Below are 24496 nucleotides of genomic sequence, written 5' to 3'. Positions count from 1 at the left end.
CATCTTTAACCACTTTCTCTTAAGGGATTCTTAGTATAAACATATTTGCATTTTCCTCCCCAAAATGTAATCACTCTCTTCCCCATTCTGTATTCTCCCTTAACTTCTGTCTTTTCAACCAGATTCCTTGAAAGGCTAGCCTTCTTCACTTTACCTCTCAATCCAATGCAATCTGCTTTTCTACTCTTTACTGAAACTAGTCAGGGCAGTTACTTTGATGTAATTACAAAATTATTTTTAATTTTCCTTCATTTTTTTATTTCATTCTTCCATTCATTCAGAATTTGAGCACTTTATTCCAGGCCCTTGGAAATCTCTCCATGAACAAAATAGTCATTTATGCCTTCATGGGCTTGTGTTTTAGAAAGGGGGAAGAATAAATATGATTCGTAAGTAACAGTTATGGAAAAAGTATAGCAGGGTAAGTAGGGGGATGGCAGGTATAGATTGCAGTATTAATGAGTGATCAGGAGAGGCCTGAATTTGAAGATGAGATTTAAACAAGGACTTTGAAGACCATGAGGGGATAGCCAAATGGGTATCATGGAAGAGCTTTCTAGGCAGATAATAAATAGCTAGAGCAGTGATTTTCTAACTTTGGTACTTGGACCAGCATTACCTGGGAACTTGATAGAAATGCAAATGTTGGGGTGCCTGGGTGGCTCAGTCCCTTAAGCAGCTGCCTTGGGGTCACATCATGATCCCAGAGTTGGGGGATCAAGCCTCGCATCCCTCTCCCTGCTCTGTGGGCCGCTCCCTGCTCTGTGGGGAGTCTGTTTCTCCCTCTGCCCCTCACCCCACTCGTGTTCTCTCTCTCGCTCTCTCAAATAAATAAAAATCTTTTATTTATTTACTTATTTTTAATTTTTTTAAAGATTTTATTTATTCATTTGAGACACAGAGATAGAGAGCATGAGCAAGAGGAGAGGCAGAGGGAGAGGGAGAAGCAGACTCCCCGCTGAGCCAGGAGCCCCATGTGGGGTTCGATCCCAGGATCCTGGGATCATGACCTGAGCCAAAGGCAGACGCTTAACCGTCTGAGTCACCCAGGCGCCCTAAATAAAAATCTTTAAAAAATTTTTAAAAATAAAAAGGGGGCACCTGGGTGGCTCAGTCATTAAGCGTCTCACTGCCTTCGGCTCAGGTCCTGATCCCAGGGTCCTGGGATCCAGCTCTGCATCGGGCTCCCTGCTCCACGGGGAGCCTGCTTCTCCCTCTCCCACTCCCCCTGCTTGTGTTCCCTCTCTTGCTGTGTCTCTCTCTGTCAAATGAATAAATAAAATCTTTAAAAAATAAAAAAATAAAAAAAAAATGCAAATGCCCAGACCCTATCCTAGATCTGCTGAATTGGAAACTGGAGATGGGGCCCAACAATCTATTTAACAAACCTTCTTGTTGATTCTAATACCTGGTAAAGTTTGAGAATCAATGAACTAGAATAACTACTGTTAAGGCAGAAGGGTACCTGGCATATTTGGGTAATAATAGGGAGGCCTGTGCCACTAAAGAAAAGAGAGTGGGGGTGCTGAATAGTGGGAGAGAAGAGGTCAGAGATGATGGGTTGGGATAGATCATGTAGAGCCTCATAAGAATTTTGTTTTTTATTCTAAATGAAATGTGAGCTACTACAGGGTCTTGAACAAAGGACTAGTAATAATTTATTTTATATTCTCAAAGGACCATTCAGGCCACAATGTTGAGAATATTCTATAGGGAGTAGACATATCTACTATATTCAGAGATGTTTTTCTTGATAAATGTGAAATTTTGGGGTTTCAGTAGTACCATACACATCTGGAATTTCTTATAGCCTTCTGATTTTCTTCTTAATAGTTTTCCTTTGTAATTTCTTAACTGTTGATGTCCTCTGTGTTCCATTTTCCAAGGGTGTTCTTAATTATATGGTTTTAACTACCACCTATGTCCTGATGATTGTCTTTAGCTCAGTTTAGAATTCTGGATAATAATTTTACAAATACTGCATGACTGCACAAAACCAATTTTCATCTTGGAAGTATTGAGTCAGAATTGAAATAATTGTAGAGACCCATAACAGTGGTAGGACAGTGCCTAACTACATGTTTGGTGAATTAAACAATTACCTGCTTTTATAAACTTTGTGTAAAGTTAGATTTATAGTTTGAAATTTATGATTTGTACTTGTTTTTAAGGTAGCTTTGTGCTCATAAGGTACTGCCAGCTTAATGTAAATTCTGTTATTGAAATAATTTTAGTTCATAAGTCATTTTATCAGAGTACAATTTTAACTTATTTAATATTTTGAATCATTTTGCCTGATAATTTTCAGAAATGAGGCTGATATGAAAAGTTTGGTCAGATTTTCATTCTAATAGCATTCTTTCCTTCTCAGTCAGAGATTGTGAAAATGAGAGACTCCTTAAAATAATTACTACCGAATATCATACGCATTTTATTTTATAATGATGGTAGCTGTTTTTCAGAGTATTCAAAGTATGCTGTTTTATTTTAAAGGATTAGAAGATAAAGAACAAAATTTAACAAGAAGAATTAGTGCCTCAGACATTCTATCTGAAAAGGTAAGATCCTGCTTTTTGGGACTGGGTGTCTCTGTAAGACTGATTCTTATACTGCTTTGCTCTGTTCCTTTGAAAGGAGATTCTGTCTTGCTTTCCACTCATTTCCTTTACATCATTTCTTTCATCATTACCTCCATTTGGACATAAGCCTCAAAGATAAGAAAATCTGGAGAGAGGGGCGCCTGGGTGGCTCAGTTGGTTAAGCATCTGCCTTCGGCTCAGGTCATGATCCCAGGGTCCTGGGATCAAGCCCTACATCGGGCTCTCTGTTCAGCAGGGAGCCTGCTTCTCCCTCTCCCTCTGCCTGCTGCTCTGCCTACTTGTGCTCTCTCTCTCTCTCCCTGTCAAATAAATAAAATCTTTAAAAAAAAAAAAGAAACAGGTGAAATTAATAATAAAGGAAATCTGGAGAGATGTCCTTCAGTATCTTTGTGCTGGGTTCAGTTAAATTGAATTTAATTGAAGTATTTTTTAGAGTTAAAAAAATAATTTTTTCAGCTCATTTGTTATATATATTTCCCAACAGTGGAAAGGGTATCTATGTCCTGGTTTGGATAAACTGAAGTAGTGAAATACATGGTGGCAATTCAGTTAGGCATTTATAATAGTTCATAGTAAAGTGAAACCAGTAGGAAGGACCCACTGTTTTCTTTATGCTTAGGAGTTAAGTAATTTAATTGAATATTAGACAAAATGTGATTGTAATTCACGTATAAGCAAAAGTTAATAGGTAAGTGGGCCTTACCCTTTTTTGAGTCTTAGTCTCTTTTGATTGCCTCCTTCTCTATACATGCACATAAAAGAAAAACAATTTTGCATTTAATTTCAAAGGATGGGGAGGCCAGAGGACTCCTAATACGTCTCTCCCCACCATATCCATGTACTCCAATTAAGAATCTGTGCTTAGTTTGCCTGACGTTTTCAATTATATTTTAGCTAAAAAGTAGAGAATAGATTTTTAAAATTATCTTAAAAAGATAGAGTGAAAAAATTAAGAGGATATTTCAATTGGAAAAAAGCTTTCTAACATGCACTCTTTTTTTTGTTAAGATTTTATTTACTTCAGAGAGAGAGAGAGCACAAGCAGGGGGAGTGGCAGAAGGAGAGGGAGAAGCAGACTCCCCGCTGAGCAGGGAGCCTGATGCAGGGGCAGGGGCTCGATCTCAGGACCCTGAGATCATGACCTGAGTCGAGGGCAGATGCTTAACCAACTGAGCTACCCAGGTGCCCCTCAAACATTCGCTCTTAACCTATTTTCCTCTTAGCTTCCCTGAAGAAAAATCTTGGGTGTTCAAAATATTTTAAATATTCAGATAAGTATCTGTAGTTTTAGGTCATGTAATGTTCAAATATAAGTAAATCTAAAGAATTATAAAATGTGTATTTTTTTAAAAGTTTGCAAATTTCAGTCTTGACATTCAATGTACCTGTTCTCTGTGTTACTTGTAAAACTAGTAAATCACATGTTTATGGAACTGCTTCATTCTTCATTTTTGATCTCTCCTGGGTTGAATTTTTCTTGCATTTGTTGTCATCAGATTTTTACTTTCTTGTTTGGGAAGCTCAGTTAAATGCTGATCTCTGACCCTTAACTTCCCTTTGGATCATCCTATTCCATCAGTTACACTCATCCCCTCTAACCCTTCAATTTACATATGCACACACACCCTCCACAGGTTGATCTTCTGTCTATATCATAGGGATTGGATTAGGGTGTAGGGCTGTGGTAAGTAGTTTAGTTTCCTTACTTTACTTATATTGCCATTTAAATATTTGCTTTACAACTAACTCTAAATTCTCATCCCTGGAAGGGTTTGACTTGGTGAAATGTTTAAGGTCAAATAATAGAACTAAAAAGTTATAACTATTTCTTTTTTTAAAGAAACTTGGTGAAGATGAAGAGGAACTGTCTGAACTACAGCTTCGTCTTTTGGCTCTTCAGTCAGCTAGTAAAAAATGGCAACAAAAAGAACAGCAGGTGATGAAAGAAAGCAAAGAAAAGTTGACTAAGACAAAAACTGTACAGCAAAAAGCTAAAACCAGTACAAAAACACATTCAGCCAAGAAAGTTAGCACTACAGGTGATCATTTCTGTTAAATTTTTTTATTTCCTATATCAATATAGTTTTAAGATTTTAATTGAGAAAGTTTTGAGTTTGGGAATTATAGGGCCCTGAATGGGGACAGCCCTATATAAACAAAACTTGGAAGAGCAGCTGTATATTTGATTTAATGATAATGAAAATAAATTATAAAACTGTTTTCTTTTATCTAGAAAATTCTAGCTAACAGATACTGATGTTTCTGTATTTTTATTTAAAGCTAAACAGGCATTAAGGAAGCAGCAAACAAAAGCATGGAAGAAACTACAACAACAAAAAGAACAGGAAAGACAGAAAGAAGAGGATCAGAGGAAACAAGCTGAAGAAGAAGAGAGAAGGAAAAGAGAAGAAGAAATCAGAAAAATTCGAGATCTCTCAAATCAGGAAGAGCAGTACAATCGATTCATGAAACTGGTTGGTGGAAAGAGGAGATCAAGAAGTAAGGTAAAGAGTGTAAAAATATAAAATCAAAACATTATTCAAATTTAAGTGTCCTTATTGTCTTATTTCATAAATACAGTCCACTAAGAAAAAGTACAGAGTGCTTGTGTTTGATAGAACTTGTTACAACATTTTGGGGGAGAAGGGAAGGTTGGTTATAATTGAAAATGAGTTTTCTATTGTAGATATTAGAAATAGAAAAAATGAAAGATAAAAGTTATGGTTAGCAAAGCCTGCTTATGGCTTTTTCATCTTTATCTATTTAGAAGAAAGTAGGATTACTAAATTATAGTGAGGACTTACCGTAAAAATGGCCATACCCTAAGTATAAGGGCAGAATGTCATTAGTTTTTTTTTTTTTTTTTAACATTTGTTTAGTATTGTAGAATTGAAAGTGTGTCATGACTAATTGGCCTGGACTATTTTAAAGAAAGTTAAATCATCATAGCCTTAGTGCTTGTGGCTATTTTAGTTAGTTATTTAGCATTTGTGAACCTTAACTAAGTGAAGTATTGATAATGATTGTCATTGTTTTTTATGGATGGTGTCAGGCAGTAAACTGGAGATTTAATATTGATCTAGTGATAATATTATCAGTGATAAATTTCAGGATTTTGAGGTTTGAAATTATACTTGTGAATGAACTATCGAAGAAGAGAGGGTTGTTAAAGAGTAAGAGCTCTTTTAATTATCGGGAGTCAGGAACTAGGTTTGCTTAAGCAAGGAATTCATAAATATACTTTGAACTTCTAAAAAGTACTTTGTTAGAATCTTTTTTAAGAGAAAAGTATTGTGTTTGCACATTACTCTTATCAATCTGGATGGGTTTTGTTAGCTATGAACTGTCTTTGTGAGTGAAGCATTGTAAGAAATACAAAAAAACTACACACAAACACATCACCTAAGAATTCCTAGTTTTCAGCTGTCATCAGTGTATTCATAACTAAGATGTTACTGGATTTTTTAAATTGCTTTAAAATATAGTCTTTAGCGGCCCTCTTGGCGCAGTGGGCAGCGCGTCAGTCTCATAAAATATAGTCTTTTTTTTTTTTAAGATTTTTATTTATTTGAGAGAGAGTAAGGGAAAGGGAGAGGGAGAGAGAATATGAAGCAGACTCTGCACTGAGCACAGAGCCCGACATGGGGCTCGATCCCACAACCAGGAAATCATGACCTGAGCTGAAACCAAGAGTCAGATGCTCAACCAACTGAGGCACCCAGGTGCCCCTAAAATATACTCTTGATGACATAAAACTTGAATTTGGTGTCATCTTACTTTACAGAGGAATATGATTTTTGATACTCCCCAGAGGACAACTGTCAATTGTTTCATAATTTCTAGCCTAAGAATAGACTAAGACAGAAAATGCTTTGAAACTGAAAAATATCTTGTGTTATTAGTCTTCAGATCCTGACCTAAGACGATCCTTAGATAAGCAACCTACTGATAGTGGAGGAGGCATTTATCAATATGATAACTATGAAGAAGTTGCTATGGATACAGATAGTGAAACCAATTCTCCAGGTATGAGCCAAAACTTGAAACATTCACATATTCACAAATTTTCATAAATGGAAAATGATCATAAAGCGACCCAAAAGCTTGAAAGAAATGTGTAATGAAAGTGATTTTTGCTGGTGAATTGTGTAACTATAGATATTTAGTGGAGTACTTTGAGAGCAAACCTCAAATATATAATATAAACCTTTCTTTCAGGTCTTTCTTTCTAGATAACATTTAAATAAACAGGCAGTGTTTAAACTCTGCTATTAACTGTTTGATCTAAAAAATGATTGTGGGGAAGGTGAGAGCACTGCTTTTAAATAAAAAAAATAAACTTTGGATCTCTTATCTTTATATCGTAGATAATTTCTGCTTTAGTTAAAAAAAAAAATCTTTCTTGTTTTTGGGCTTCCTTTCTCCTTCCGGTGATGTTACTTTGTAGGAATTTGGAGATGGTAAGTGGTACTATTAGTGGCGTTCAGTAGAGGCTGGTTAGAACTGGTCAGGGCAGTACTTCAATTAGATTGCATACTCTAGGATGTGACTCTTCTTGAGGGCTAGAGCCTTGCTTTAGTTGATATTCAGGGGTGATTCTGTGGGAGACCTATTTTCTCACTAATTAAAACATAAGTTTTAATTATAGCTGAGGCAGATAACTGAATGCAGTTGGCATTCTAGGAACTGGAATACTTAACTTGAAAGATCATATCATCAGTGTATTTCTCCCTATGGTCATATTGTCAGAACAGATAAAAATGAGAATCTTAACTTTAGTGTGTCTAGACAGAAACAAAGAAAAATCTATATGATTTGGGTAATGTTTACCAAAAGTGCTTATTTTTTGGTTATTGTTTTTAGGCTTATGTTTGATAATTTCATATTATGTTTTGATTTCAAAATTTAACTCTCTTTGGTCAGTATTAAGTTTTCTTACTTCCAGGTTCTTCAAGATAATTCATTGCCATTTCCAACTATTGACAATATTATTAATACTTTTTATTTCTATAAAATAATTTTATGAACTATGCTTTCAAAAGAATTTTGTAAAAAATTAATGGAGAATGTACTCTTTATTCAGCTTTGTCAAATTGTAGCTTTTTGCTATATTCACTACAGGTATTTATTTTTAAGAAGTAAAATGATCTAAAGGCCAATGTATTTTCAAATGGTATCACTTGGGCACAAGTCAACCATATAAATCATGTGGGTAATAGCCATATTGACTTGTGAGACAGCTGGGATAAAGAAGAAGCATTAGTTTTTCCCTGAGGTTATATAGTTACTGGGTAGCAAGAGTAGTCTTTGAATCTGCCATACTTCACTGACTCGTAAGAAACCACTGAAGGTAAAATGCACAATTATTTTTATCTGCTACCAGGGAAGAAAAAAATGCTAACAGTTTAATTCAGATGCATTGATTGTAACTATTTCAGAATTATTAAATGTGACAAAGTGTACATTTAATTGATTAAATACAGCAGTAGGTAGTTCTTTTCATTCCTACTGTTCGCTTTCTATACAACTTAAGTAGTTCATTTTTTCATTCCACATAAAGGGAGGAATGGAATTACGACATTACTGGTTTGTTTTTTGTTTGTCTTCTGGTTAGGACACTTTAGCAGATTGAGGGGAATTTGTTTTATTATTCCTTAAAAAATATGTTTGTAAAAAAAAAAAGTGTGTTTCTTGTCTTTCCTGCTGTTTCCTGTGAGATGAGTGAAGAGTGAACAAAGAGAGTTTTAAGGCACTAATTGTCAACTGAAGTTGGAAGGCTGACTTTATGATGATAAAGGACAGTATTGAATAGGTGGGGAGGTCTTATGGAGGTTAACGATATTAATTTGTACTCTGCTTAGATGTATTTGTATTTCTTCAAACATATCATAATCTTAATTTATTCCTTTCAAAGTATATTTGTTTGTAAACTCTTAACAAAAAATTTTTTTACAGCCCCTTCACCGGTGCAACCACCATTCTTCTCTGAATGTTCGCTGGGGTATTTTTCTCCAGCACCATCTATTTCTTTGCCTCCGCCACCTCAGGTTTCTGTAAGTGAGATTTGATGTGATTTTTAAGAAAATTATTCTGTTGTCTTTTCTAATATTTGTTTTGAAAAACTGGCATGTAACTAAAAGTAGTTAATGTTTGAAGAGAGCTTAAATTAGAATTGTTTATCAAAATCGATAGCTATGAAACCTGTAGAATAAATAGTTAATTATGTATTGGCAGGCTGTCCATTTGGGAGATTTTTTTCATAGCTAATTTTTAATCTTGTGTGTACTTTCTTTCAGTACTTAGCATGTTTCCTTTTTCCTTCTCAGCTAGTAGCTACTCCAAAAATTTATTCCAAAGCAGAATAAGATTATCTACTGTTTTGCATTATCTTCTTTGGCAGTTGGGATTTAAGTGCATTAGGATACTTTCAGAAATGAGTTCTTTCCTTTCTTCTCTTTTGATGAATACAGTTATTTTTAATTTGAAATTTCAGCTAAAGAATGTTGTATGTAGAATTTAGTTTCTTTTTTTTCCAGCTTCCTTTTAAAAGAACTGCCAGGCCCTCATTTAAAAAAAAAAAAAAAGAAAAAGAAAAAAGGACGTGGGGGAATCATAAAGTAAAAGTTCTGAAGTTATTTCTAGATTGAAAGAACCTACAGACCAAGTTGGATCTGTCAGCCATTTCACACTTCCTAGGTGGACATCTGATGTCCTCCTTGGAAGCTTAAGTAGGGTGAGGGGAATATTAGAGCACAGAGTGAGAGGAAACTTTTTTTCTTCTTCTTCCTTGAAATGTTTCCTTTTGGGAAATGGAGAATGGATGAACTAAATGCCAGGGAAATTCTGGCAGTTCTTTGAAACAAAAATATATCCAAACTCAGAGATTTGTATAAATTTAGTTTTCTTTATAAATATAAGAAGCCATCACACAAGCATTTAAGAGATTCTTCTTGACAGTTCTTGAGATACTCAGGACTATTTCCAGAATCCCCTTGGTGCCTAATTTTTGTTTTTTACTTAAATATCTATCATACATTCTTGGTTTTCAATATCTTCACTTGTTTTCAGGTAGTCATTTAGAGGAGGAACCCCGTAAACTTTGATTTCTGTCTTTTGGAATACTGAATGAAAATAAGAAAGGGAATGGAGAAATTTATATAATTACCTTAAAGTTCACAAATGAGATGTTTCAAATATTGTTGATTTTTTAATTGCAAAAATTGTATTTTTTTCATGGTTGAATATTTGATTTAGTTTTAAGATATTACAGGACACTTAGTTCACTTATGCTTACAACTAAAGTAATAAACTAAAGTTTACCTTTTTAAATTTAATGTTGCTCCAGAGATATTTGAAATTTGTAAAATTTGCGCTGTAATTATTTCTTCTCTTTTAAAAATAACTAGTCTTTGCCACCTTTGAGCCAGCCTTATGTGGAAGGCTTGTGTGTTTCTCTTGAACCTCTACCTCCTCTACCACCTTTACCACCTCTCCCACCTGAAGATCCAGAACAGCCTCCAAAACCACCTTTTGCAGATGAGGAAGAGGAGGAAGAAATGCTGCTTCGAGAAGAGCTACTTAAATCTCTTGCAAATAAAAGAGCTTTTAAGCCAGAGGTAATTTAGGTGCCTGAACCTCTAGGTGGTGCTCTTGACCCTAGTTTTAGCTTTGCTTTTCTCTGGGATTCATTGGGCTTTTCAGTAAAGTTGTGATTAAGTCTGAAGCTAATTTACTCAAGATTTTTCAAGATGACAGAAATTTCTTTTTATTTAAAAATGTTTCATATTTCTCTTTTCCTTATTTAGGAAACGTCCAGTAATAGTGATCCACCTTCACCTCCAGTTCTGAACAATTCACAGCCTGTGCCAAGAAGCAATCTGTCTATAGTCAGTATTAATACAGTATCTCAGCCTAGGATACAGAATCCAAAGTTTCACAGGGGACCTCGTCTTCCACGAACTGTGATCTCGGTAAAAACAAGCAATGTATTTAATCCTACTGTTAAACAGTTTGTGAGAAATTTTTATGAAATTTTGCTGTCTTATTCCCTAACTCCTAGTTTATTTGTATATGTACATATATTCATATATAAGTAAAAATTTATTATTTTTTATTATAGTGAAATGGGAGCAGTTTCTACACTTGAAAACTAGTAGAGTTCAGTGATAATGTTTTTGGAGAAGCATTATTTTCATTATTTCCTTTGCCTTTTTTTTTCAGTTTTTTCTATATAAATGGTCCATTCAGATTTTCCTTGTTCTAGAGTTACTTTTAGCAGATTGTATGTATGTTTTTTATTTCTCCCATCATTGTTTTATGTTTTGCTCATATTTTTCCACTTATTGACTATACTGTAATGGCAGGATTTATTTATGATGTTTACAGATGTCCATTAAAGAGATTGCAATGACAATTTCTTTTTACTTTGTTTTCCAATGGCTTTGAAGTAAAATAACTGGAGCAAAGCCAAGTTGAAATCTTGCCTCTGTTAGGTAAACCCATTTTGGCCACTTACCCTCTCTATATTAACCACAAAAGCCAAAATGTTTTGTCAATAACTATGTAGAATTATTAATTTTTTGTTTGGTTGTAAGATAGCTAATTTAGGTAACATTATGGTTCTTACAGAAAGTTGGAGAAAATGGGGTGCCTGGGTGGCTCAGTCGATTAGGCATCCGACTCCTGGTTTCGGGTCAGGTTGTAATCTCAGGGTTGTGGGATAGAGCGCCTGCTTAAGAGTCTTTCTCCCTCTCCCTCTGCCCTCAAAAGAAATTTGGAGAAAATAAAACTTAATGAGAAAGGTGATCATAGTAGTGTCTCGAAAGACTGAAAATGTAGAATATGTGGTGGGCAAATAACCAGTATTGGTGAAGTGGGACAAAGTTAATTATGCAGCATAACCATAAGAAACCATAGACTGTCTACTTGGAGTCCATTATTTTTAGGAATTGAAATTCAGGAGGTTAAATGACTTGTCCAAGGCCACACACATCTAATTGAGGTAGAGCCAAGTAAAGAATAGTTACTTTTGTCGTCAAAAGTAACAAATATCTTTTCAGCTCCCAAAGCATAAGTCAGTGGTTGTAACACTGAATGATTCAGATGACAGCGAGTCTGATGGAGAGGCTTCCAAGTCAACAAATAGTGTTTTCGGTGGATTGGAGTCCATGATTAAAGAAGCAAGACGAACTGCTGAGGTAAGTGCAGTAATGAAAAATGAAAAGAAAGATGATTTATTGATAGTGATTAAAGCTTTTTTTTTTCCTTCCTGAAAATTAGACCTTAGAGTTCTAGATTTTTAATATATTGAATTGTGGAAATATTTTAAGTATTTGTGTTATTTAGGACTTTACATAATGAAGAATATATAAATTTAATTAGATTTAACTATTAAAAATCTATTTTTTCCAATTGACTAGTCCTTTTTTCAAAATAGTAAAAATTGAGTGGATAATTGTCCTCTGTACTAAGGAAATTTATTGCTTTGAAAATTCTATCATATTACCAGAAAACAGTTTTTATTAAACTACATAACCTAAATACAACTTTTACCCCTATTTTTACTGTACATATGTTGGTTACATATGATTTAGTTCGATTATTTTAAAACTGTAGAGCTTAGTGGATCATACAGTTAAGTTGTGGTTAACAGGCTGCATTGTTTTAAGAAAAGAAATAGAAAATAATTATGAAGTTATTTCTAAATACATAAATGTGCACTGGGTTGTGATGTAAAATATAAATCTGGGTGTGGGACTATTGGAAGCTGTTGATCTGGTTGACTTCAACTGTTTTCTAGCAAGCTTCAAAACCGAAAGTACCTCCAAAATCTGAAAAAGAAAATGATCCCATGCGAACACCTGAAGCTTTGCCTGAAGAAAAGAAGATTGAATATAGATTGTTAAAGGAAGAGATTGCCAAGTAAGTGGCATTTTTTGTAATTAACTCTAAAGGTATGTGCTATTTCAATACTTAACTTAGTCTTTATACAGTTTATTGGCATTGGGAAATGAGTGGTGCTGATTTTACCCAAGATGCAGAGTTCATGTTTTTATAACTCACATTAGGGGGAGCCAGATGATCATGTATAGACTTGAATACAGTGATGCACTGAGATACAAACAGCTTGGAAAAAGATGAAAGCTATTATAAAGGAGAACTACACTGTCAACTTTTTTACACTTTAAACATATAATTTTATTTGTCAACTATACCTCAGTAAAGCTGAAAAAATACTTCGTAGAATCAGCAATATTCTTCTTCTTTTAAATTAAAGTGTAGTTGACACACAATGTTGCACTAGTTTCAGGTGTAAAACATAGTGATTTGACAACTCTATACTTAGTCTGTGCAGACCATCAACTTTGAATGCCAGCTTGGTCATGCATATTGGTCATCATTATTAGTATGATTAATATTTTTATTTTATGAAATAGGATAGATCTTTAAAGATAAATAATTTTAGTTTATTCTTTGGTATAATTCATCTACTTTTATTGATTATTTTAGTCGAGAGAAACAGCGTTTGATTAAATCAGATCAGCTGAAGACCAGTTCATCATCCCCAGCAAACTCTGATGTGGAAATTGATGGGATTGGCAGAATAGCAATGGTTACTAAGCAGGTTACAGATGCAGAAGCAAAACTTAAAAAACATAGGTGAGCCTTTTTATCTGATTAAATTCTGATACGTGTTTAAATGTTCCCGTATTAGGATGATGTATTTTTGTGGTTGTATGTCAGTAACAGGTATACTGTATGATTACAGATTCTTTCATACTTGGTAAAACTATAGAAGACTGTCATTTTATTGAATTGCACATTTACATAAAGTAATAGTATTAATGTTTAAATAAAAATATCAAGGGCACCTGGGTGGCTCAGTCGTTAGGCATCTGCCTTTGGCTCAGGTCATGATCCCAGGGTCCTGGGATCGAGCTCCATATCGGGCTCCCTGCTCGGCGGGAAGCCTGCTTCTCCCTCTCCCACTCCCCCTGCTTGTGTTCCCTCTCTCGCTGTGTCTCTCTCTGTCAAATAAATAAATAAAATCTTTAAAATAAATAAATAAATAAAAATAGCAAGACTTCAAAGGAGATTTGTTTCCCTTCAGATATATACATGGCTTATTCATTGCTAAAAACATTTATGAAACTCCTTGTTTTGGAATTTTCTTTAAAACTTGGACATCTTTTTGAAATACCTTTATTGAAAGCATATTGTTGTTGTTAAAAGTAGGCTTGATTGGGGTGCCTGGGTGGCTCAGTCGTTAAGCGTCTGCCTTTGGCTCAGGTCATGCATGATCCCAGGGTTCTGGGATCGAGCCCCGCATCTGGCTCCCTGCCCCGCGGGAAGCCTGCTTCTCCCTGTCCCATTCCCCCTGCTTGTGTTCCCTTTCTCACTGTGTCTCTCTCTGTCAAATAAATAAAATCTTTAAAAAAAAAAAAAAAGGTGGGCCTGATTGTTGGAAATAGTTATTACCCAGTCTGTTCAATAAGACACATAGTCAAGGGGGCGCCTGGGTGGCTCAGTCGTTAAGCGTCTGCCTTCGGCTCAGGTCGTGGTCCCAGGGTCCTGGGATCGAGCCCCGCATCGGGCTTCCTGCTCTGCTGGAGGCCTGCTCTCTCTCTCCCGCTCCCCCTGCTTGTGTTCCTCCTCTCGCTGTATCTCTCTCTGTCAAATAAATAAAATCTTTAAAAAAAAAAAAAAAAAGACACATAGTCAAATATGGTGTTATTATGAATGTGTGAATATTAAAGTTACAATCCTAAACTTACATGTTCTGTGAAATTACTGTGTTGAGTGGTGCTTTAAAATTTTGAAAATATATAACCTCAAAATGAACATCATAGAATTCATTAGCATATTTGGGGAAGTTATTTTATTGAGGTATAATTGACATGTATTAGTTTCAGGTGTATAACATGATATGGTATTTATGTATATTATGAAATGATCACCACAGTAAGTTTAGTAACATCTGTCCCCATATATAGTTACAGATTTTTTTCTTGTGATGAGGACCATTAGCATATATTTGATAGAAATGATTATATTCGATTATGGCTATACATCTTTTTCACTCCACACACCTTGAAATCATTAGTTAGTGAAGAACAAAATAGCTTTGGTTAACATCAACACTTGTGAGTTTTGTTCTAATAGTCCCCCTGTAAGGGGGCACTATGTAATATGTAAGGGGGAGGTTCTGTTCAAGGATGGTAAGACTTTCCTTATTCTGTTTTTATTAATTAACTAATTCTTAAACTTCAAAACTTGACTGTAAAAATTGATTGCAGTGATGAATTAACTCTTAATGTTAAAAATCATTAGCAATGGGCGCCTGGGTGGCTCAGTTGGTTAAGCAACTGCCTTCGGCTCAGGTCATGCATGATCCTGGAGTCCCAGGATCGAGTTCCGCATCGGGCTCCCTGCTCAGCAGGGAGTCTGCTTCTCCCTCTGACCCTCCCCCCTCTCATGCTCTCTCTCTCTATCTCATTCTCTCTTTCAAATAAATAAATAAAATCTTTAAAAAAAAAAATCATTAGCAATATATAAATAATTTAATGGTTTTTAAACAAGCTTCAAAAGTTCATCCACCTATAGTTAATTAACGAAGGGAAAAAGTAGAAATTTACAACCACCTTGGTACTCTTTATTTTTTTGAATCATGAAAAACAATGTAATTTGGAGTGTTTTGGTAAGGCACCATAGATAGCTCAAGGACTTAGCGACTATGTAAATTTTTTATAAGTAAACAGAAGTATGTTCTCCATTTCTGAACAAGACATTGGAGATATTAAGTATTCTGAACAAAATAAAATACATTTAAAAATAGTCTTTATAAATGTCTTCAGCATTTTATTACTTCTAAAGTATGCCATTATTTTATGCACTAAGAAAGAAAACCTGCTGCTAGCCAAACTATATGATACACAGTAATGCTAAGACATTACTGATATTAAAAATTTGAGAAATGTGCTTCAGAAATGAAATGCTGTGGTGACTGTGAATCTCCAGAATTATCAATAAGAAATGGTATGGTATATGTTTTAAAATTCATTTAGGTTCCATTTATTTAGTAGCTTCAATAAAAAGTGAAAAGGTTTTAAAAAATTCTTTGTCTTTCTCTTCCCCATTCTGTCACATATTCTGTTTTTTTTTTTTTTTTTAAAGATTTTATTTATTTATTTGAGAGAGAGAGAATGAGAGAGAGCACATGAGAGGGGGGAGGGTCAGAGGGAGAAGCAGACTCCCTGCCGAGCAGGGAGCCCGATGCGGGACTCGATCCAGGGACTCCAGGGTCATGACCTGAGCCGAAGGCAGTCGCCCAACCAACTGAGCCACCCAGGCGCCCACATATTCTCTGTCTTTATGATTCCTTCTAGATGTCAATTGTTGTGACTGTTGAAATATGATAGCTTCTGGGAAAGAGCCTTCATTTTTTTAACCATAATATTCAGTAGTTGAGAAAATGAAAATCTCTACCCATAAATTTACATTTTTGTCCTGTTTTTATTCTCATTTCCAAACTTTACTTCTGTATATTGTTTAGAAATTTAGACTTCCTTTTCCCCTTGCTTGACTTGCTTTAGATAAAATGAGTTAGAGTTTTGTAAGTATGCTTGATTATGTTTATCAGATATTTATTTGTATGTATATTAAGAGCATTATAAATGATGTTAAACATAGCAGTTCTCCGTCCTGAGTCCTCATCTTTCAGGAGTCCTGTATGGTCAGAGTCAGTCATACCTAGTAGTGATTTTTCAACTGTAATTCACATTACTCAGACTTAAATGATTTTTTAAGAAAACGATCAGACCCATAGTTGCTTTTGCAAAATGTAATAATGTCTATTTGAATACCTATGTGATTAGTGAATATGAAAATGGTCACCCTTTTAAATTCTTATCTGTACATTATCAGTATGTGTATTTTTAAGATTATTTATTTGAGAGAGAGAGTGCTCGCATGCAGTGGGGTAGGGGCAGAGGGAGAGGAAGAGAAAGTCTTAAGCAGACTTCCTGCTGAGCGCAGAGTCCGTCATGGGGCGCCATCTCACCACCCAGAGATCACCACCTGAAGTGAAACCAAGAGTTGAATGCTTAACCTACTGCGCCACCCAGGCACCCTGTCAGTATATTTTGTAAAACAAGCTACTGCTTTGTAAATTTTTTATTCTGATGGTGTTAGTCTACGAGTTTAGAAAAACATAAGAATTTTGTTATTTCTCAATTAGGATTCTCTTGATGAAAGATGAATCTGTTCTAAAGAATCTCGTACAGCAAGAAGCTAAGAAGAAAGAATCTGTTCGAAATGCTGAAACAAAGATTACAAAACTTACAGAACAGCTTCAGGCAACAGAGAAAATTCTCAGTGTCAACAGAATGTTTTTAAAGAAGCTTCAGGAACAAGTAATGTTCTTTTTTTACATTAAGATATTGTAGTCTCATGTTTACTGCACATTTTTATGGTCCACATTTTTTGTAAAACAAAACCATAAACCAAAGCCATCAAAATGTATAACCTTTGTACTGTTTTCCATTGTGACATAATATTGGAATATTTTTATATTCAGGTGAATACCCTAAGCCTGCTGTGTTTAAGAAAGTATTTCCTCTCCTAAGGTTTACATTTACATTTCCAAAATTATCCTGTATTTTCAGATTCACAAAGTTCAACAACGTGTTACCATTAAGAAAGCTTTGACTCTCAAGTATGGGGAAGAGCTTGCTCGGGCAAAGGCAGTGGCTAGTAAAGAAATAGGAAAACGTAAACTGGAACAGGATCGCCTTGGAGTAAGTTGTTTGTAGGAATATTTTATTTTTGGAAAGGAGAAGGTTTTCATGATACTTTTGAGGGTAAGAGATGTATAAAATAACTCCAGTTTTCCCCTGTGTATTCAGAAAGATTAAAGCTTTGTTTTTAAATGACATCCACAATTTTGGAAGCTTTATTTTATAGTTATTGTTTTGGCTTTGTTTTTTGTTTTTCATAGATTATAGATTAACTGGCATAACTGTTGGGGACTTTTGTAAAACTATTTTATTCTCGTCAGTGATTTAGTTTTATAATGTTGGCATTGTATTGTAGAGATAACACATTTATCTTACCAAAAATTGTTTCTGAAATCATAGTGATGTAAAATCTGTATCATTTTTTTCCCCCAGCCAAACAAAATGATGAGACTAGACAATTCTCCAATATCAAGTCCCAGGAAACATTCAGCAGAACTGATTGCTATGGAAAAAAGACGATTACAAAAGCTAGAATATGAATATGCCCTGAAAATTCAGAAACTAAAAGAAGCCCGGGCCCTTAAAGCAAAGGAACAACTAAATATTGCTCCAGTTGTGGAAGAGGAACCCGAATTTTCTTTACCTCAACCATCACTTCATGATCTGACTCAAGATAAATTAAGTCTGGACACTGAGGAAAATGATGTTGATGATGAGATTTTGTCTGGTTCAAACAGAGAACGAAGAAGATCATTTTTAGAGTCTAATTCTTTTACTAAACCTAATCTTAAGCACACTGATACACCTAACAAAGAATGCATCAACAAACCTACTAAGAATACGGTGGAAAAACCAGAACTTTTTCTAGGGTTAAAAATCGGTGAATTACAAAAATTATATTCAAAAGCTGACAGCTTAAAACAGTTGATTTTGAAAACCACCACAGGCATTACAGAAAAGGTTTTGCATGGTCAGGTAACTGAACATTTCATATGCTTTATAAAATCTAGGATTCACCCTAGCCTTATTTGTTTTATGTAATTATTGTTTTCTTTTGCAGGAGATTTCTGTGGATGTGGATTTTGTGACAGCACAGAGTAAAACAACAGAAGTGAAGCCGTGTCCTTTTAGACCCTACCATAGTCCTCTTCTAGTTTTTAAGTCCTACAGGTATAAAAGAAAGATTCAATAAGCTTGAATTTCAGACTGCTCCTTGATTGTAATGACAGTATAACCTTGGATAGTTCATGATAATGAAAAAAAATAATTGTGTCATGGTAACTAAAAAATGAACTTGTCCTTTAGGGAAAATAAAATTGTCTTGTTAGATTTGAACCATATCAGGAAGTAAGGTTTAGCTCATACTGGGTTTATTCTTACCAAATCCTAATTTCTGGTTACTGGGGGAATTGTGGAGAATTCTGGATTATGGTCTGTTAGGGATTTTAGGAAAAACAGAGTCAAATGAGAATTTTTAAGTTTTAAAAAGAATTTTACCAGTATTCTAAGTAATGCATTGGCCAGCTTTCATGAAATTGATTTAGACATTCTCAGTTGATTAACTGTGGAGGTTGTCACTTTTGGAAGTTCTGAGACTGTTACACGGGTAGGATTTAATCATAAAATAGTAAAGCACCTATCAGGTAGTATAGGCTCTTCCCCTAGTTTTTTTTGTTGGCTGGTAACATGTGCAAGAAATACCAGTGTTGGGGCACCTGGGTGGCTCAGTTGGTTGAGCGTCTGCCTTCAGCTCAGGTGGTGATCCCAGGGTCCTGGGATCGAGCCCCACATCAGGCTCCCTGCTCAGCAGGAAGCCTGCTTCTCCCTCTCCTGCTGCTCCCCCTGCTTGTGCTCTCTCTGTCAAGTAAATAAATAAAATCTTAAAAAGAAATGCCAATGTTATATACCATTTTATTATGTGATAAGAAAACACTACTTTCAAGGATTTTATTAGAGAAAGAGCACGAGCGGGGGGGAGGGCAAAGGGAGAGGGAGAGAATCTTAAGCATACTCCCCACCGAGCAGGGAGCCTGCTGCAGGGCTCGATCCCACAACCGTGAGATCATGACCTAAGCTGAAATCAAGAGTCAAACGCTTAACCAACTGAGCCACCCAGGCACCCAGAAAACACTACTTTTAAAATACAGGGTTTTTTGTTGTTGTTTTCTGTTTTAGATCTTTTGTGTTCTAGGTATAAAAAAGTTGTCCCTATCATTGATAATTGTTTTTTTAGAGTTGATAATTGTTTTTTTAGAGTTCATTTTGATACTAAGTTAGATAAATAGTAAGCTCAAGGCATAGAAATTTTAATTAAGAAAAATGAAAAATTTCATAATTTTCTGGGCAATGTTTATGGTGCATAATGTGCCTGTCCACCTTTCTTCTCTTTAGATTTAGTCCATACTATCGAACCAAGGAAAAACTTCCTTTAAGCTCGGTATCATATAGTAATATGATTGAACCGGATCAGTGTTTCTGCCGTTTTGATTTAACAGGAACATGTAATGATGATGATTGTCAGTGGTGAGTAGTTTTTATTTGTGAATATTTTATAATCTAAAAGGCAGTCTTGGTTATTTAACTTTGGTATGTACATGATTATCTTTTCTGTGCTGTCATTTTATTTTAGGCAGCATACACAAGACTATACACTTAGTCGAAAACAGCTATTCCAGGACATTCTGTCATATAATCTGTCTCTGATTGGTTGTTCAGAGACAAGCACGGATGAAGAAATTGCTGCTGCAGCAGGTATTTAAAGACCTCTTATTGTTGTCCAGGTGAAAATTTGAATGTAGGCAATTAAAAATTTTTATGTTCAGTTGTTGACATATTTAAGTAGTTGTAATAATTCAGTACATTCCTTACGTCATTTTACCCACATTTGCTCTAATATAGTAGTCACTAGCCATATCTTGCTATTCAAATATAAATTAATTAAAATTTCTTCCTTAGTTGCATTAGCCACATTTCAGGTGTTTGATAGCTGCTTTTGAGCTCAATAGCTTATTAGTGGTAAGTGCTTACCAGTAGGATAGTGCAGATATAACACATTCCATCATTGTGGGAAGTTCTTTGGACAGAGCTCATCTAAATAGTTCAGTTTATTTAGAAGAATATATTAACGTATTTGTATAGCAATTTTATTAATGATTTTTAAACAGGCCCCTATTTTTATTTATTATTGTTTTAAAAAATAGAGAAGGATTGGAAATTAAGATGAATGTGGTTTCAAATTCTACAAAGAAATAAAAAGGACTTTATACACTTTGATATTATGGAAAGCATAGATTTCTGTGACATTGTGAATAAATACTGTTAAAGTTTTCTCCAGATTTATTGCCAAATAATAAACCTTAAGTTGCAAGTATTTTGGAAGTAAAGGAATTGGTGTGTATTAAATTTAGTGTTAACCATAACCCAGAGTGATTGTAAAGTCACTGAATCTATGTGATCATTCTTAGTTTGGGACTTTAATTTTCACTTAACTTGTTTAGTTTGTTTCAGGAAATACTTTTTTTTTTAGCCCAATTTGGGTGCATGATGTAAGATTTGCCATAGTAGATAAGGTAATGGAGGCCTTGCCTTCTAGGAGGCATACGTGTTTTTGACTAGTAACATACACTTCCTTTTAATTTTTAAATTACTCTTCACTTTGTACTCTTTAATTAGCCTTGTATCTGTAATCCATGTTTTTTATGCTTTTTATAAATGAAGATAACTCTTCTAATTTCAGAAAAATATGTTGAGAAACTTTTTGGAGTAAATAAAGATCGAATGTCAATGGACCAGATGGCTGTTCTCCTTGTTAGCAATATCAATGAAAGTAAAGGCCATAGTGAGTATCTCTCTCTCTCTCTCTCTCTCTCTCACACACACACACACACACACACAAAAGGACATTGTAGTTTCTTTATGATAGCAAAGTTTCTGGTGTTATGTTCTCCAAAATATATATGCATGTGTATATATGTATGTAACATGCTGACAGGGTAGAATAAACATCTTTCTCTAGGGCAGAAAATATATATGTATGTCATTTCTGACTAACAGAATCATTTTAGCTCTTTTTGAGTATTGTTTGGGTAGCCTTTAAAACTATAAAACCTAGTTATATCAGGTACTAATCTTCTCCTGTCTACTTTAGCACCTCCATTTACAACCTACAAAGATAAAAGAAAGTGGAAGCCAAAATTTTGGAGGAAACCTATTTCAGAGAATAGCTTCAGTAGTGATGAGGAACAGTCTACAGGACCAATTAAGTATGGTAAGAAGTAATTTTAGACCCTGAATCATTAAGTTGTGGTGTTCCATCTTTGTCTAACACTTTACTAATTTTTTGGTGTATGTACTAGCTTGGGCTTTTTGGGGGTTTTTTTGTTTTGTGTTTTTCTATTTTTTTTTTTTTTTAGAACAGTGATGCATTTTGGCATTTGATGCAGTTCTTCATTGTGGAGGATTGCTCATTGCCTGGCCTGTGTCCTTGAGGGCAGGTGTAGTATTTTATTTGGTTTTTGAGTCTGCTTTCTGACATGCAGTAGGCTCACAGAATGAATAAATAAATGAATGAACAAAGTAAATATGAATGAGTGCTGTATTGTTGAACACATTATTGTAAGTTTGCATTATTTATTAAAGTGTGAATAATTTGTTTACAATTTGTGGATTAGATATCTAATAGATACATGCTCCCATGTGTTTATTTACATTAATGTAGTACTTTTTCTCTAAATGTAGAATAAATTATAACTTTTTTTTTTTTTTTACCTATTTAGTGAATGTGAATTATTAAGTGATACTACTTACCTTTAAAGTAGAGAGACCATACTTCTGGTTTGCCCAGCAGAATCCTAGTTTATACCTGTTATCCTGGTGTAGTTTTTAATAATACTCCTTTCACTTTTAGAAGTGTCCTGGTTTGTAAATTATGTGACACTATACCTTAAAACTATGAACTACTGCGTATATTTTGAATCTTTAGATTTTTAGATTATTTTAAAGATGAGGCCAATTGTTTTTTTTCTTGGTCTGTGGATAAGAGAAAGTATAAAGCTAATGATACTTTTCCTTCTAGCCTTCCAGCCAGAGAACCGAATAAATGTTCCAGCTTTAGATACAGTTGTCACTCCAGATGATGTCAGATACTTTACAAATGAGACCGATGACATTGCTAATTTAGAAGCAAGTGTGCTTGAAAATCCTTCTCATGTACAACTTTGGCTCAAGCTTGCGTACAAGTACTTGAATCAAAATGAGGGGTAGGTCCACTTCTAATCTTTGTGTCATCTGTTGCATTTATATTTTTATGTTTGAAGTTTGTTTCATCTATGGTAATCACGTTTCCATCATGGTGTCAATGAAGTCTTTGTTTTTGACAAAGCCAAAAGCACTTCATTGTTTAAAAGCTATTAGAAAAACTTTGATTAGATCTTGACTTGTGTGCGTGGCTCAGTGTGTGGGTAATAAATTAGCCCCAGTTTTTAACTCTAGTAGGCTCTTATTTCAAAGTAGCATTAGTTAAAACAGTAAATTCTGAGTAGTATAAGGATTGATTATTGATTTTTCTTTTTAAAAGGCAGGTAGTGATAGTATCTTTTTTTTTTTAAGATTTATTTATTTATTCTTGGAGAGGGAGAGAGAGAGCACGTGTGTGCGAGCACACCTGGGAGAGGAGCAGAGAGGGAGAGAGAGAGTCCCAGGTGGACTCTGAGCTGAGCACAGAGCCCCACACAGGGCTTGATCTCATGACCCCAAGATCACAACCTGAGCTGAAACCAAGAGTCAGCCACTCAACTGACTGTGCCACCCAGGCGCCCCCAGTAGTGATAGTCTCTTAAAATAATGATAAAATCACAATAGAACAACTTAAATATTATGTTAATTTTTATTTAGAGATTTAAAGCTTGTGTAAGATCATTAAATTCTGATGAATTGACTTTTTTCTGTGGGTGGTGTTATATTACGTGTCTTCAAATAAGGTAAATAGTCATTTTCCTCACTAACCTATTGCATTTTCTAACTCCTATTTTTTGTTAGTATTAGCAGTAATAATTTTTTATTACTAGGAATAGCCTTTTATTACTCTATTTAAAATTATTTAATTTTTTAAAAAAATCTTAATGTCTGTCTTAAAACTTGGTATAAAGGCTTTTTTATAGTAAGGCAGTATTACAGAATGCTAATATATCACACATACCTGAATACAGTGCTTATTTAACTTGCCTTATGTGTCATTTCCATGTTAATGGGATAAGTTAACAGTGTTTTCTTTTCTGACTCATTTACGGAGTGAAGGCCAAAAGAACTGTATTATTTTATGAATAGGATCATGAGAGACAATTATCTTCTTCAAGAGATAGCAAGCTTTTGACCGTTGAAAAGAACTGTTACATTGAAAGCTTTGATATTTTGTGCTGGCAGTAGCTGGCCTTGAGGGGGAATTGTTTAACTTTTCCCATTCCCAGACGAGTGTAACTCATAAAAGGTATTGCTGAATGTGGACATACATAAAGTACATTTGAAGTTGATAATCTAGGGGTTTTATAACATTGTGTTTTTATCTGGTAAATGCTCACTAAATATCAACTTAAAAAGGAATTGTTAGGTCTGTGGGAAATCAGGACCTTTTTTGTACTGATGTGACTTAAAATCCTAATCTACTTCTCTTTGTCATGGGCGATTCTAGCTTCTCGGTAGGTTCCAGTAGAAAATGGAACTTTAAAATGGACTCATTAGATCAGCCTGATTTAAGAGTATTTTGAAGCATTAAAAAAAAAGTTCTTGTTTCTTATTTTAAACATGTAGGCTATGTTCAGAGTCCTTGGATTCTGCTTTAAATGTTCTGGCTCGAGCTTTGGAAAACAACAAAGACAATCCAGAAATTTGGTGCCATTACCTCAGATTGTTCTCAAAAAGAGGAACCAAGGAAGAAGTGCAGGAAATGTGTGAAACAGCTGTTGAATATGCTCCTGATTATCAAAGTTTTTGGACTGTGAGTAGAAAAGATAACATAGTTCTCTGTGTGTGTATGTGTATGTTTATAATTCTTTGGATCATCTTAAATATTGATACGTAGCTTAAGTTATATACTTTATCTGCACATAGATATAATAACTTTTCATTGTCCCGTAACCTCAGAACCACTCCTGGGTCAGGGTTAAA

General features: G+C 34.7%; 1 protein-coding gene across 1 annotated transcript in view; it reads left to right on the top strand.

The window, feature by feature from the left end:
• ZFC3H1 (zinc finger C3H1-type containing) overlaps nucleotides 1-24496 on the top strand; it is a gene marked incomplete at its 5' end in the record, with an annotated part of 45647 nt that overhangs the window by 5591 nt on the left and 15560 nt on the right. Inside the window, 20 exons of the mRNA XM_081818974.1 lie at nucleotides 2494-2558; nucleotides 4441-4639; nucleotides 4881-5104; nucleotides 6503-6626; nucleotides 8556-8653; nucleotides 10007-10216; nucleotides 10406-10570; nucleotides 11660-11797; nucleotides 12400-12521; nucleotides 13110-13259; nucleotides 16837-17011; nucleotides 17264-17395; nucleotides 17768-18310; nucleotides 18396-18505; nucleotides 19727-19858; nucleotides 19965-20086; nucleotides 21072-21173; nucleotides 21483-21602; nucleotides 22410-22593; nucleotides 24140-24326. Of these exons, the coding sequence (XP_081675100.1) occupies nucleotides 2494-2558; nucleotides 4441-4639; nucleotides 4881-5104; nucleotides 6503-6626; nucleotides 8556-8653; nucleotides 10007-10216; nucleotides 10406-10570; nucleotides 11660-11797; nucleotides 12400-12521; nucleotides 13110-13259; nucleotides 16837-17011; nucleotides 17264-17395; nucleotides 17768-18310; nucleotides 18396-18505; nucleotides 19727-19858; nucleotides 19965-20086; nucleotides 21072-21173; nucleotides 21483-21602; nucleotides 22410-22593; nucleotides 24140-24326 (3302 nt within the window). The remainder of the gene's footprint in view (nucleotides 1-2493; nucleotides 2559-4440; nucleotides 4640-4880; nucleotides 5105-6502; nucleotides 6627-8555; nucleotides 8654-10006; nucleotides 10217-10405; nucleotides 10571-11659; nucleotides 11798-12399; nucleotides 12522-13109; nucleotides 13260-16836; nucleotides 17012-17263; nucleotides 17396-17767; nucleotides 18311-18395; nucleotides 18506-19726; nucleotides 19859-19964; nucleotides 20087-21071; nucleotides 21174-21482; nucleotides 21603-22409; nucleotides 22594-24139; nucleotides 24327-24496) is intronic.

This window comes from Leptonychotes weddellii, chromosome 5 (assembly GCF_054177405.1).
Source record: "Leptonychotes weddellii isolate Sample4059 chromosome 5, ASM5417740v2, whole genome shotgun sequence".
Taxonomy (NCBI): Eukaryota; Metazoa; Chordata; class Mammalia; order Carnivora; family Phocidae; genus Leptonychotes; species Leptonychotes weddellii.
Note: the sequence above shows the minus strand (reverse complement) of the source record. Positions and strands in the feature narration are given on the sequence as shown.